Source organism: Stegodyphus dumicola, chromosome 2 (assembly GCF_044657685.1).
Source record: "Stegodyphus dumicola isolate Sdum_Otavi_A_Nest chromosome 2, ASM4465768v1".
Taxonomy (NCBI): domain Eukaryota; kingdom Metazoa; phylum Arthropoda; class Arachnida; order Araneae; family Eresidae; genus Stegodyphus; species Stegodyphus dumicola.
Window position 1 is genome coordinate 98926493 of NC_140769.1, and position 15337 is coordinate 98941829.

Sequence of the window (15337 nt, forward strand, 5' to 3'; positions counted from 1 at the left end):
TCAGACTTCTTCTGAAATGACATAACGATTTTTCCATATTTCGGCCAAAACTCTAATTTTTGTAAAAATCGCACGAACAACTTTTAAAAAATTACCTCTTAATATTTTAGCTTCTCATTGTTAATGACTTTGCCATATATTTAATATTAATATCCCTTTTTTTACTAAACTTAACTGATTCCTATTCTCCAATTCGAAATTTAGACCTCAACCCAAATAAAATTCGCAGATATTTTCTGATTTATATTTTAAATTTGTATTTTTTAGAAATTTATCGCTACAATAATACCGCTATTGTTTTTGAGTTGCAGTAAGAAACAGAGAAGGAAGGAAGAGTTCATATGCAATGAACAGAAAAATGCTATTAACTATTTACTTGTATTTTCAAACAGTTTAATTTGGAGATTACATTTCTTTGCTTATGGAATTTCAATCGTTATTTAAAGCAAAAAGAACACACTTTAAATTAAAAAAAATAAACATCACCGGAAATGAAGTACATTAGTAATTTAATAAATAATCTTTAAAACAAATTCGTACGGTGTTACTGAGTTCAAACTAGTAAAGCCATATTCTTTTACTTTTAATTTATTTGAAAAATTTCATCTTATATACATCATCATCTGTCACTGTTATTACCCCGAACATTTTTTTTCCATTTTGTATTTTCCATAGTCCCCCTCCCCTTCTTTTTTTTTTTTTTTTTTTCGATGACTTGCGATTTTATATATATTTTTTAATCTCACCGAAATAAATGTAATAAAATTTTTTAAGACGGGTACCGGCTAATCGAAAGTGTTCTGTAAACCTTTCTGAATTTCAAAATTAATCTCCGTTAAATGTATCTTATAAGCCAACTAGCGGCCGTGCGGTAAAATCTCCAAACACTGGTAGTTCGGTCCGAGGTTCGAATCCCGGAGAACAGGCTGGCTACATGGGCGTTTTCTTGGTTTTCCTCATGTGCAACGTGTATACCAGTAGTTTCGCTTGGAAAGATTCCCCACGAAGACAACCCTTCCCTTAGCCCGTAAGCTTTGTCATAACCAAATAAATCATGCACCTTATATTGTGGGTGGTAGGCATGCTTACAAAAATTAAATTGATTTCTTTTACCTAATCGTATTCAAATCGAAATATTTATCGAACTATACTAAAAGGTGATATCAGTTTACTTTAATAACGTTATGCCAAAAACAAAGAAATGTATCAACTACATCTTCTTTGGATAAATATATCCAGCTCCATCATCTTCAGTAGGTCAAATCATTTTTTAATTAATATTTCGTTATGTGCCATAGACATATAATATTATGTATATAATGCAATTCAATACAAATGTAGCTTTGATATTGAATTTTAAAAACAGGCGTTATTTTTATATGAGTTTGAGTGATAGTAGAATAAGTTGTTCAAGTGTGTATGTGGATTTTGTCACATGCAAAATATGAACGATCTAGTTTCTCTTAGAACGTCTTCCATGATAGAAATCCTTTTGCGGAAACACCTAAAATTCAAATAACCAATATGCCTGTAAAACGTGTTTTTCTGTCTGACTTATATATGTACAAGGAAACTACTTTACAGGAGTAAAGGCAACAATAGCGTTAATATGTAATATAAAACAACCCTTTGCACTCGAGGTTTTTTTCGCTTTGATAAACAGCAACTTAAGACGATTTTCTGCATACTTGGCGAATTTCTTGCAGCTAACTTGAAATGATTCTACAGAAATCTAATGGTTCTTAAGTGTCTTGCGGTCCTGCGGCTCTTCCGCTGGATACAAACGGTATTCTTTGCGATATTTGTTCGGATTCTGTGCACGTTATCCATGATAAATTTTCTGTCTCTTCAGCAGAATCACTTTCACTATGACATTTACTGTCTATTATCTTGATCTTTTCCCTTCTTACACCTCTTACTTCATCGCTATCCTCATCGCTGCTTTCCTCCTCTTTGTTATCAAGTATTCTAGCCATAGACATAATTTCGTTCTTCATCAACGAACATCGAACTCGTTTTCACTTGAACTGATTCTCCATCGTATTCCATGCTTAAAAGGCCCCACAACTCTGAAAATAATATTCCTATTGCCATGACTGTCGAGCTCGAACTAACGTCAAAGATGCATTTATAACAATAGATTTCGAAAAACGTATTTAAGAATAAATATAGGCAGTTTTTTCATACGCATGTATTGTTATCACTCACGAAGAGATATTGCTCAATATAAACTTAAATAAACATCGTTATAGCTCGGGGTTATAGCTCCGGGGTTCGAGCCCAGTGAGGGCATTGCTCCTTTTTCATCTCTCCTGTTTCGAAATAACCTAATGTCTCTACAAGATTCAAATGGGACTGTGTGACGGCCCGTTCTAGGGCAACAGAAACAAGTTATTTGATTTATTCTCTTCAGACATATGTTCATTATATTTATCTCAAATACTGTACTCATATTCTGTGCCTTAAGAATCAGTTCCTTATCCTTTTCCAATCAAAACGATTCCAACAGGGCCTTTACCAGAGATTTCTGAAACCTGAGTTCTGAGGCTGCGGTGAATGTTCTCCATCAAGCATATGACTGCCGTTTTGTCTCAAGATCATACGCAGAGCATTACGTTTCATCTCCAGACACTATTTGTTTGACATAGTCTGAACTGATATCTGCCATTTGGTTTACATTATATGCTCCGTTTTCAAGTCCATGAAAGCGGATTTTCACTTAATCAAAATATATTTAAGTGCATAAAAAATGAGCAGACGGTATTTTGCGAAAAGCAAGATTAGATGTCATATTATTAAAGGCTGTCAATTATCGTTCGGTAGGTTTTCTGAAGTTTGTTAAACATATTAGTCCTAAATAGTTTCGGACACACTTTGTATAATCTTCTGCTTCGTATTTTCTCAATTAAATACACAGCCATCGAATATATACGTTAGGAAAAGGAAGCTTTACGCGAAACTGCGTATATGCGTGTAAGACAAATAAGGATGAGATTATAAATACGCATAAAGAATGAATATTTGCTGCTCATGTATTTACCTTTCCTTTTACAAGACACGCAAAGATCATATTGAGGAATCTGATTACACAGATATTAGGTATAGTCTCATCATTCAGACATAAAAGAACGAAGTTTTAGACATGAAAGTTAAATATACGTAAGTGTGCGTGTGTGAATGTATTATTATAAAGCATGCAATAAATTTAGACACGAAAAAAATTATATAAAAACAACAATATGGAGACAGAGTAACAACAAGAGTTACTAACAATAAAAGTGCGGATTGCAAAGCAAAGACTTCTGATAGGGGATTTTGGGGGGGAGTATGTAAAAATACGTTTTAGCTCAAATTTTAGGCGAAAGATTGTGCTATTTGTGTAGCGCTACAGACAGAATAAGAAAAATGAATATTTTTCGGCACTGTTTGTTCGCATTTAGGAACATACTACAATACTACTGACAGTATAGAAGATCATTACCAGTTTTCAGTAGAACATCTTATTTTAAAAAATTTGAGTCTGCTCATATTGGAGATATTAGCGACACAGAGCTACCTAACGGTGAAAATTGGAACACCAAAATACAGTTCATGGAGCAGGAAAGAAAGGGGGAAAATAAAAGTCTTTAGGGACCGCACGCTGGTGTACAAATTTGCTCGTTTTATATCATTTTCTTTTAATGAATCCAAATTTAGGTGACCCCCCGTGTGTTAAATAATACTCACTTGAAATTAGAATTTCCTTCATTGTTTTATATACGTTTATTGAAATGACTTTAAATACTTTTTTCTTTTTTAAAATAATATTTAAGAAATATTTAAACAGTAGCCTAACATTTACAGACATATAAATTTGAAAAATGATAAGCTACACTATGTGTTTAAAATTTGAAAGTTCACGGTAGCTATTTATCTTGAAACGATAATTTCGTGAATGACCTGTTAAGGAAAATTAGTTCGTTTTACTGATATACATTGAAAGGAAAAGGTGGAAACAACACACCAACTATCCGATCAGATACCTACAGATGAAGAACGAGACAAGACTTTAAGATACAAGACGGAGACAAGTTACTAAATTATCAGCAGCCTTTGCCACTCTACCGTTTGTATTCAATTGCCTTGCCAGAGACATACGGATTATGTTGGTAACATTAAACTGACATTTCCTGATACCTAGAAATTAAATAAAAAATACTAAAAAGATTTCCAGAAATAGTTACATAAATACGAAATATTAATAATAATAATAAAATTTCGATCATTAATAATGTAATTCTTTTTACTGTAATTTGAAAAATAACTGAGTAATATTTGCTTTAAAGTGGAAAATCTAAAGCTATACATTTTGTTCATTATTGTAATTCTGATAAAAATTTATTCAATGAATTTCCAATTTATTATACACAAATAAATGAAATAAACAAGGGAAAATAATTCTGATTAGATTTTTCAGAGTCTTAAAATCCGTTAATCCAGTAAGTAAAATTCCGAAAGAAGTAATTCTTTAACCAGGCCTTTATTTTTAAAGAGAAAGGTGATCCTTTAAATAGAAACTAAGCATCAACGTTTTTCCAACATATACGCAACTCTCAATTAACCGAGGTAAGTTTGGAGACATTGTTCAGGGTTAACTCAAAATCACTGTTAATCAGAAGGCAGTTAAAACACATGAAAGAAGAACAACCCATATTAACAAACAAACAAATAAAAGATACAGAAGAAAAGAAACAAATCTGAAATCTCTTACACTTTATTTTCTAATTCTGGAAATAAATTACTTAGATTACCGACCATGCAATGATGTTAAGAAATATTACCTCGCAATGCAACTTCTTGCACCTTTAAGATACTGAACTAAAATAATGGTTACCAAGTTTCTACTTTTAAAAGTAACCGTTTTGCATAAAACGCTCAGTATAATACTAGCATTATTTTGACGAGAGAAAATCTTTAGAGAAAAATTTTCAAAAATGAAGAACATTCTACATTGCACTTCATGCATAGATAGCCAGCCTACTGTAGTTGATAGGTGTATATATAAGTTTAAACTCTGTTTGGCTTAATAGGACCATCTTATACTGCAGGATGAATTTTCATTTCGTTTTTACCTTTTCAATAATAACAAAACACTAAGAATTACAACAATGTAAAACAACTAAAAATTTTATTAGAACTCCAGTTTAAAAAGAATGAATATTTGCTGTTATAAAACTAAAGTTATAAAAGTTGTAAGTTATAAAACTAAAATATTTAACAGAATTAATTTCCATTTCTTGTGGATGTTCCCATGAGAAGCGAAAAATGCAAATGTAAATAAACCATGTATAAATTTAAATGGAAAATGTTTAAATTTATTTTTTACTATAACTTTGGTTCTACAGCGAATTTTTACATCGGTTTATTTTAAATTGCTTGCATAAATTCGAGTTTCATTATAAAAACATAAAAAAACATTCAATTTTTTGGTTTATTTAAAGGTATCTGACTCCTTAACTTAAACTGATTGGTTAGATCAGGCGTCGGCAAGCTTTTTTCGCTGCGGGTCAAAATTAACCAAAATGTGGATATTCAGAAGACGTTTCGGGTCAGTAAAATTTTCATTTTAGAACAGTCTTTTTTGGTGAATAATGAAATAAATTTTAATAAGAAAATAATTGCAATATGCTTTAACATTTTATTATAAAAAATTTAAATTGTTACTATTATCCTCTGGGAAACCTCTGATATCGAAAATGAAGATAAATTTAATTCAAAAACAAACATAATTGAATTAAATTTAGCCTCGTCTTCGATATCAGAGGCTTCCCTGATGTCGAACGTGTGATCTCAATTTAGTCGAGTCTGGCTCATTGTTAGTCTGCTTAAACCGAATACAAGTATCTGAATTTTCCGTAGTTTAGGTTCTCCTGTTCTTACTTAAAATAAATTTCCTGTGCGAAAATATTTTCTCGCATTTTTAAGTTGAACCGAATGCAGAAAATAAGCAAGCCTTTATTTTTGAATTATGGATTATGGATCAGATTTGCCCTTTCTCCTTATAACTGTGTTAAAAGTTTTATATTTAAAAAAAATAAAAATACATGTTTATTACTGCAATTCAGGAATAAAACAAAAGTATTATTGTTGTTATTTATTTTCGTTTTTTTTATTCTTCAAGTGCTGATTTCATATTTATGTTTTATAATTTACTGTATCATATATGAATTCGAAAATAAAGTATGATATATCATACTTTATTTTCGAAATTCAGGTGGGTAACTTGGTCGAAATAGGTTATACGTTGCCGAGGCCGGGGTTAGATGTTTAAGTAATGAAATTATCTCATATTCACGTTACACATGAGGAAAATCACGAAATCCTCATGCAGCCAACCTGTTTCCAGAAAATAAGTATTGCACGGCCATATAAGCAGAGCTCAGCGATCTTAGTCACTCAACCACTAGTGAGATTTTAGGCTGTAACTTACATTAAACACTTTTAGATTGAATAAAAATATTTTTTCAAAATAAATTCTTATTTCCTGTAATATAAAAACCGCAAAGTTTATTTAAATTAACATGTTATTTCTTATCTAGAAAGCTGTTCTACTCTCCTACTGTTTCGTCCACTTCACCAGAATACAAAACTGAGAGAAAATTTAAGTAAGAATAAGAATCTAACATTAAGTGAAGATGCACCGGAAACGCTGAACTACCGTATTGAAATTCCCCTATTGATGCCCGTTTGTGAGCCGATCCTATTTGCAGTGGATGAGTTTCCGCTTTGCTTTGAACAGTAGTCATGCAATTAAAGAAGCTACTAAGATACCAATCGAAATCTTTGAACTATATATAATTGAATTCATTGTTGTTTATTCTTGCCAGAAGTGGAAGTAAACGTGTTTTATTCCGTTTATTTGTTTCTGGCAAAGCATTCAAGGGCTATCCGGCTTAAGAGAGGGGTGACTTCGTGGAGGACTTTCTAAGGGAATCCCCATGTGTAACGGGTATTTTCTAAGGGAAAATATACGTTACACATGGTGAAAACCATGAAAACGCATATGCAGCCAGCCCGTTCCCCGGGATTCGAACCTTGGACCAAACTGCCTGAATTCAGCGACTTTAATGCTCAGCCGCGGAAGTAAATTTCTATTAGTTAATTTAGTTCTGTACTTCGAAATAAAGCCACAATAAATGTTTAATTACTTTCTTTTCTGTTGTACTCAATTAGCTTTCTAATACTGTTAATTATAGTATGAAATTTTGCCATTCCGGGAAATTAGAAGAGTTTTCAGATCAAGCAAAACTGAGTTTAATCTTATAGACCGAACGAGCTGTGCAACTGAAAGAAGAACGTTACGATTGCGTGTTCAGTTACCGTGTTATTTCCAATAACAGCTAAATGTACCTCTTTTGCACTTTCAACATATATGGCACATTTGCGTAATTTTAAATAGTGTCGAAATAACAATGAGACAAATTTGTGATTTTTTTTCCAACTAACACAATAATTGATGCACAATTAGAACAGCTATGAGGATACTTTTTCAAACAGTTTTTTTTTTATGCACAAATTTAAAGTCATAGCTAAATCATTATTTTCAATTACTTTTTTATTAATTTTTCTTTAAATATTTGCTTTCATAACGAATTGCTTAGATATATTCAAATATCAAACTTCATATTCATGGTGCATTTAATGCATATTATTTTTTACGATAAATAAATAACTATTATCATTTGAAAAATTATTACAAGTGAAAGTAAAAAACTAGACTACAAAACACAAGAAAGAAAATTCATCGTCATAAAGTTTACATTGCACAGAATGAGAGATAAATAATGCAGTACTTTTGACCACAGATTGGTAAATTACTTTTGAAAGTTTCATTAAAAGCATATTTCTTTCTCATTATCATTCCTTCCCTGCAAATAAATATTACTATACTATTAAATAATTAGTAATTAGTAAGATTACTAAAATAATTCTAACTAATTAGTTAACCTTGTGTGCCTATACAGTTAATAATACCAACATAACTAGTAATTAATAACTAAAGTAATTTATCAATAGTATTATAATTAGTAATTTATTCTACACCAGTTACAATCGTAAATTATTTTTGATAATTTTACTTAAAGTTCTTGCTCATTATCACTGCTGCTCTGGAAACAAATATCACGATACTACCACTACCACCCCTTTCCACAAAAAGACTTACGAAAATCTAACTCATTCCACAAAAGACTGCTTGAAAGATTAAAAAAAAAGAAACAGAAAAATCTGCTTGGAAATCTCGTTTTCTTTGCTTGAAGCGTTATGCAAAAGACGTCGGGTATTGCTCGTATTTATACTCCTTTTTTATTCTTCCTCTAAAGTTCCTTCTGCTGGATTCTCACGTTTAAATTTAGAACCGGGCAAGCTAGTATAACCTCGGAGTTAATTTACGACGAGGGGCAGACTCTTAAAAGCAAAGCACCGCCTTCCCTGTTCAAAAGAAGTGCCATTAAAATGATTCGGCCGCACAACGTTACGTTGTAGTATTTCTTCATTGCATTCTTCTTCTATTTTCTACTTCGTTTATTTATTTATTTTACCTTGATTAATGGACCACTACGCATCTAGAATGAGAGTCTTTTGTGAGACTATCATTATATATATGCTTCCTATTTTTGCGGCGGAATGTATTTTATTGAAATTATTTTTGTTTTTAAAAAAACAGCCGTTGTTAATTCCGGGTGACTGTGGAATTGAATTCGGGCATATATATATATGTATTCATTCATCCTCGTAGCGTTTTATTTTTGAGTGAGTTACTGAATACTAAATTTCGGGTGTCTTTATATTTTGCGACACTCATTGAATGAAGCTATTTTTATTGGTGAAACGTCTTCATTTGCACTGATATATCAAAAAATACATTTCATACATTTTAACAAAAGTCATTAATTCTTCCGAAATATACATCAAATGCACAATGAAGCCCATTCATTTATAATAGTACCACCTAATAACATTTTGTGAGTATGCTATCAAAACAAATTTTAAAAAATACCAGTAACTTTAGTGGTATATTTTTAATTACATTATTTTACTTAGATATGCCGCAGCAAAGTGCGATAGCGTATTGCGCGGAAGTGGCTACAAGACCACTTAATAAAATTTTGTGAATATGGTTATTAAAACAGATTTTAAGAAACCCAGTAATTTTTAGGTGATACTTTTTAAGTCTTTTCCATTATTTTATTTATATTTTTTGACATGCCACAGAAACGTCTGATGGCGTATTGTGCAAAAGTGGCTACAAGGCCACTTAAGGGAGCTTAAACTCCTTATGATCTTCGAATATGTAACTGTTGCAAGAATTGGGATATTTCATTTATTTTAGAAGCAATTATTTCCAACTTTTTACAGCTGACTTTATAATATAGCTGCTTTGGGAACAAGTAACTAGAAAGTTTGTGTTGCCACAAATAATTTTGTAATTTAATCCGCTTTGTGACAAAATTTTTCGTAATGTTTCCAGCTTGCGCGCATGATATTTTAAAAATGATTAATGGTACCTACTTGAAATTTGATGGAATTCTTTATAGGGGCACTATTTTCTAACTGAACCAAAAACCTGGTGAATATTTTAATATTAAAAAATTTTATGCACAAAAACATTACAGAATTTTTTAATAAAATACATTTTAAAAACGCAAATCCAAATAAAATAAAAATTTATCATGAAATTCTTATTTATTGGTTCTTATTTATTGGTTAGATTCTTATTTATTGGTTCACAGTAGTTTCCAAATGTTATAAAAGCAATATATTAAATATGGAAATAAATTATGCAACAGAATATTTTAAACTGTTCGCGTAAGGTGGAAACATGACGAAAACCTTTCTCACAAAGTGGAATAAATTATAAAAATAATTGTGGCAACACAAACTTTCTGATTACTATTTCAGATGCAGCTATATTATGTAATGAGCTGTAAAAAGTTGGAAGTAATTGCTTTTAAAATAAATAAGTTATCCCAATTCTTACAACTATTACATATTCGAAGATCTTATGGGTTTTAAGGTGTATGTGTCCCCTTAACAAAATTTTGTGAGTATGCTATTGAAACAGATTTTAAAAATTACCAATACTTTTTAGGGGCGATTTTCCCAAAAGGATTATTAATTTCGTTTTGGCATTTTGCGTTGGTTCACTGCAAGCGTTGTTTCATTTTTCAAATTTTTGCCACCAAACATTATCGCCCTATGCTATATTTAAAGAAATTAAATAATGAAGAATCTGCATAAATGCATGAATGTTTCTCGCATTGTAATAAATCAACGGTACCTAGAGCCGTCCAATTTTGAATAACGTAATCCTTCTACCAATACCAATATGGGCATCTGAAAGCTCAAATTTAAAATTTGTTTTATTATCGATTTCATATTTTGCAAAACTTTAACGAATTTTTGATTAGCAAACCCAAGGATTTCAAGGCGAGCAATGGCAACGTTGTACAGAAAAACATCTTTATCTCCAACCTCGCGAGACTGTGTATCGGAAATTCTAAAGATATGCTCATTTTAAAATTATTTTGCGATATTGCTCTTGAACTGAATTTTATGGTTTAAGTGCGAAGAACATGATATTTAATAAATAACGGTAACACAAAAAATGTTATAAGAAACCGCCCCTTTGGACGTAATTCAAAATCTGAAAACTTTCAGATGTTTTTAAATAATTATTAGGTGATTCTTTCTTAAGCCTGTTACATTATTTCATTTATATTTTTACATACCAACTGTGAGAAAGTACCTACAAGCTTAAGTGTCTTAAATATTGATCCTAAATATGCACAAGTTGTATGAAGTTGCATGTAAAGTTTCTTAAACTAAGCTTCGATCCTTAAATTTACATTATATAATGTATGTTTTGGTAGATTCCCTAGCACTTAATTTCGAGATATTTTTATTATGCAGGGTTATTATTTTAGCGTAATTTGAGTTTGGAGGTGAAAGAAAAAAGCATTCATCTCACCTTTCCAAAGACAGCCATAGACTTCCACTCTCATGCAGACAGTTCGCAAGTGAACACTGAAGGGAATGAATCGAATCTTAGAGGCAATAATAACCGGCTTAAGCTTCCTGTTAACGACAGAGTACGTATTGATGTTTCCTTTAATGAGCTGCAAAAAACCAAACAAGGGGGCTATGATAAACAATAACAAACATTATAACAAACACTATAACAATCAAATGATCCCCTTCATAAAACGTTTTGCTCTGAAAATTATCTCAATATAAAGCAAAACATACACACATTTTGCAATACGTCATCTTTTCAGGACGTTCAAGTTAAGTCAGTTTCATAAGAGATTTAGATTTTTGTATGAAACATAGAGATTCAAAACCCTTTGCAATTGCTGCGATTGACGGGACGTAAATGTATGAAATATAAATTAAAAATCTTTTGATTTTTAGATTTTTGTATAAAGTACTACGTGTATAAAGTAGCGCTTATTTACACTTATATTTAAAATATCCGCGGAAAACTCTTATACAGCAGTTGGATATGAAACTTAAAAACATTATAACTTTCTAAATAACATCCATATCCAAAACATATCACCTTCTAAACTGGTTACCTTCTAAATAGCATCCTTTTGAACAAGTTCACTTCTCACCAATACTTGTGACATGCCTTAAAGCTTTCAGAGAATATTTCTTTCGGTGTCTGTCATAAATTGGTTGTTGCCTGATTCTAAATGTAAAACCGTTAAGACTGCAGAAACGTCTTGATCACAGATAACTCAAAATTAATTATAGCGCCTAATGGTCGAAAGATGATCTAATTCCATTTATACAGCAACACGAATTAACCCTGTCTGGACGACACCACTGCATATGTTTGTTCTACAGAGAGACCACGAATGCCTTCTTATAAACAAATTAAATTATTTCAAATTTTAAACACATGACATGACGCTTTGTCGAACTCTAACAGCAAAGGTGCATTTTAGAAACAAATGGTTAATTAATATAAAACTGATTTAAGTAAAACTAACCTTTCAAGAAAAGTTGAATTACTTATTTTTTTTTAAACTAAAATACTTTCAATTTTATATTTAGCATCCCTATAACCCAACTGTTTTCAAATTTAAGAAAATTTACTTTTACCTTTTGACAATACAATGCTATAACTCACTTTTAAGAAAATTTTAGGGTGAAAAAAATGCTGATTTTCATTAAAGTAAGAAGACGTTGAAGAAAAAGAATTTTTTTTTTTAATTTTTCTGAAATACTTTTGAGCAGGCGAAAAAAAAGAGCCTGCGTTGAAATAATTACGATCCATCAGTTAGGAAGGTCGAAGAAGGTATTAATAACTTCCAAACCCAAGCATCAGATTTGCATCTAAATAGATTTTTTTAGAGTTAAGCCTATCACTAGATTTTCCTAAAACTTTTTTTTTTTTTTTTTTTTTTTTTTTGTAACGAAAATTTTCATAAAGAGGACTAATGCATCATAATACCGGCCGAGCTGAAACGGGAAATGATTTCAGATTTTTAATAAACCAATGCATGCACAGTATATACTAAAAACCAAATTTCGTTCTTAAAAAATATACGGAAATATTCGCCAACAACGATAGTGGATGGTCGAAACACCCTGTAGGGTAAGCAACACACATATCAAAAACCTTAATTGTAAAAATGGAAGAGACTAGTTACCGCACCATTCCTGAAAACATACTTATATCGAACTTCTTTATATGTCAATAAATACATACATAAATAAATAAATAAAAATAAAACAGTTTTGTTTGTTTCTTCTCGTACTTTAGATTTTGTGTCGTCAACCACCCAACAGACATATAAATCCTAGCCTTCCTATTTGAAAGGAAGGGCAAAGAAAATGTAAAGATCCCCATCCACATGCTGCAGGACGTTGCATAGACAAGGGATTTTATTTTCCAGAAATTTGTTTTTGTACGGATTTCGGGAATATAAAAAAGTAAGCGCACGAGGAAAAATTGAAAATGCCGGGTTGAACCGGAGATAAGTGAGGATTTCCCTGTTCCCGTTTTTTGCTATTTTTCACTGCTACTTTTTTTCCCATAAAAAAGCGGATCGGGAACGTTATCTTACTGCTCTCGGGGACACACTTCTGTCACGAAAAAGTTCAGTATCATCTATCTCCGGCCTTTTCCTTATTTTCCTGCCTTTGCATGCATTTACTCGTGTTACGCTCAGCTTCGACTACAAAAATACATTCCACGGACAGAAATTAAAGAAGTGCATAAATTATTGCTGAACGTTAAATAACTGCAGGGATGCGTTAATCCCTTGGAAATATGGGTATTTCTATTTTACATACGAGGGGTACCAAACAATAACCAAAATCAGTTTTTCTGTTATGATATTATACTTTACACTTATTTATATTTACATTTCTTTCAGTGTATTCTCCATCAGCATCGACATACTTGTCATAACGTTTTGCTGTCTGTCTTGAAGGATGCAAACACTTTATGTGGAATATTATTCAAGACATGCAACACACTTTCCTCAACGTCTTCCGCATAATTGAATTACATTTGCTTTCGGACATTCTTTATGCATGGAAATAAAAATAAGTTCCATCTCGCGAGAAGATTTAGTATGTAGCGTTGAGTGAGACGCAAGTTAACCACCATTCTAATATTAACTTAGTCTAACTATTAAATATAGCGAATATTCTAGAGGCTACCACCTTTGAAAATGATTATTATTTTGGAGAACCTAAACAAGTTTCGGTTTTGAACATACTTATCTCTAACGACAACGTCTTTAAAAGATTAAAACCATTTGGAAACGTAGCTGATATTTCAAAAGGGCTCGCCGCACATTGATGCAATATATTTATGCCATCTTGGTCGGTATACTGGTCAGCGATGTTGGTTGCTGTATCGATGGGCCCAGACTCTAGTCCCGGAGAAGGCTTGGATGTTTGGTCTTGAGTGTACTACGTCTTTACGATATTAGGCACATAAAACGCAAGACGAGCTGTCAATCTTGTCGTGTGGTATGGTAGCAGGGGAGCGAATCCCTGGAAGCCGTTCCAAGGAATTCTCCTTCGAAATTGAGACACAGGTGGGCTAAGTCCTTCGGTTGCCTATAAGCTACACAAGGGCTACGCCAACGACAGAATGCAGGCTTGCGATCCTATCCATGTAAAAATTGCTGAACTTGTTCTTATATTACTGTCAGACAAGTGAGATAAGTTACAACAATATATTTTACTAGGCAAAAAATTGTTTCCATATTTCTTTAAAACACTTATATTGACTGAATTACAGAATAAATTTTAAAATGTACATTTTATACTCTGTGCTTAAATGATGTAATTACTACAATGAACCCTATTCTAGAGATCACCTTTCTCAGATGTCGACCACGAGAGAAGATCAAATTAATTTAGAATCGTGGGTGGTCTTTTTCCTTTACATTATAAACTAAAACTAGCGTTAAAAATATATATTATTTTATCTACCTAAGACACCAAATGAATTAATAATTGTCTTCAAAGTGAAGTATGAAAACAACAACTCACACTCTCATTTCTCTTCTGCAAAAGTGAATAAAATGTATTAAATATTTTTATTTTTATGCGAGTTCTAATTACGACGTAGTCTCGCAAAGATGCGCTTTCTAATGAAATCGGAAGAGCAATTAGGACAAGAAAGCTTCTGGCTTTCTGTGATACGGTTTCGGGTAATTAAGAAAGTCTCAAAGGGACACTGGAGTGTGTATACAGATATAGCAAATGTTCGCTTTTTAATTAGTCGATATGTGTATAATGGGATTGTGACGTGCTTACATATATAGTTATTTAGAAAACTGAAAGAAGAACATTTAGAATATTTTTTCAATTACTTCTTTAAATTGTATTAAGTACAGATGAGTATTGAAACAGTACAGGTACTAAGTACAGGTGAGTAGAGAAATTGTATTAAGTACAGAGTACAGGTGGGAGCGCTTAAAATTTATGTATTAGTGCAGCGCTGCGCGCTTGCACGTTAAGAGTAGCATCTGCGTTAAAGTAGCGCATGGAAATATGTTGCGCTTTATCATGGTAGTACTTAGAAAATTAAGGAAAATGAACGTTCGGATGTTTCTGTGTGTTTATGTTTTGATGATGTGTTTAATTGAAGTTTCGCGTCAACATGGTTAAAAAAACTGCTAGTTTTGTAGAACTATATTGAAATTTTTACACGGTTTAACTAGCCTTTGAGTGTTCAACTCAAACTCTGAAATTAATATCTGACCGCATTCTAACGATTCAAATTCCTTAATTCTTCCACACACATGTACTTGCGATGACAATATTA

The 15337-nt window shown here is 31.9% G+C and overlaps 1 protein-coding gene across 1 annotated transcript in view; it reads right to left on the minus strand.

Annotated features, from left to right (window-relative positions):
- Window positions 1-4048: 4048 nt before the first annotated feature.
- LOC118184794 (discoidin domain-containing receptor A-like) overlaps window positions 4049-15337 on the minus strand; it is a 395353-nt gene continuing 384064 nt past the window's right edge. The window contains exons 5-6 of the mRNA XM_085810205.1: window positions 11009-11156; window positions 4049-4176 (exon numbers count right to left, since the gene is read on the minus strand). Coding sequence (XP_085666331.1) covers window positions 4049-4176; window positions 11009-11156 — 276 coding nt within the window. The remainder of the gene's footprint in view (window positions 4177-11008; window positions 11157-15337) is intronic.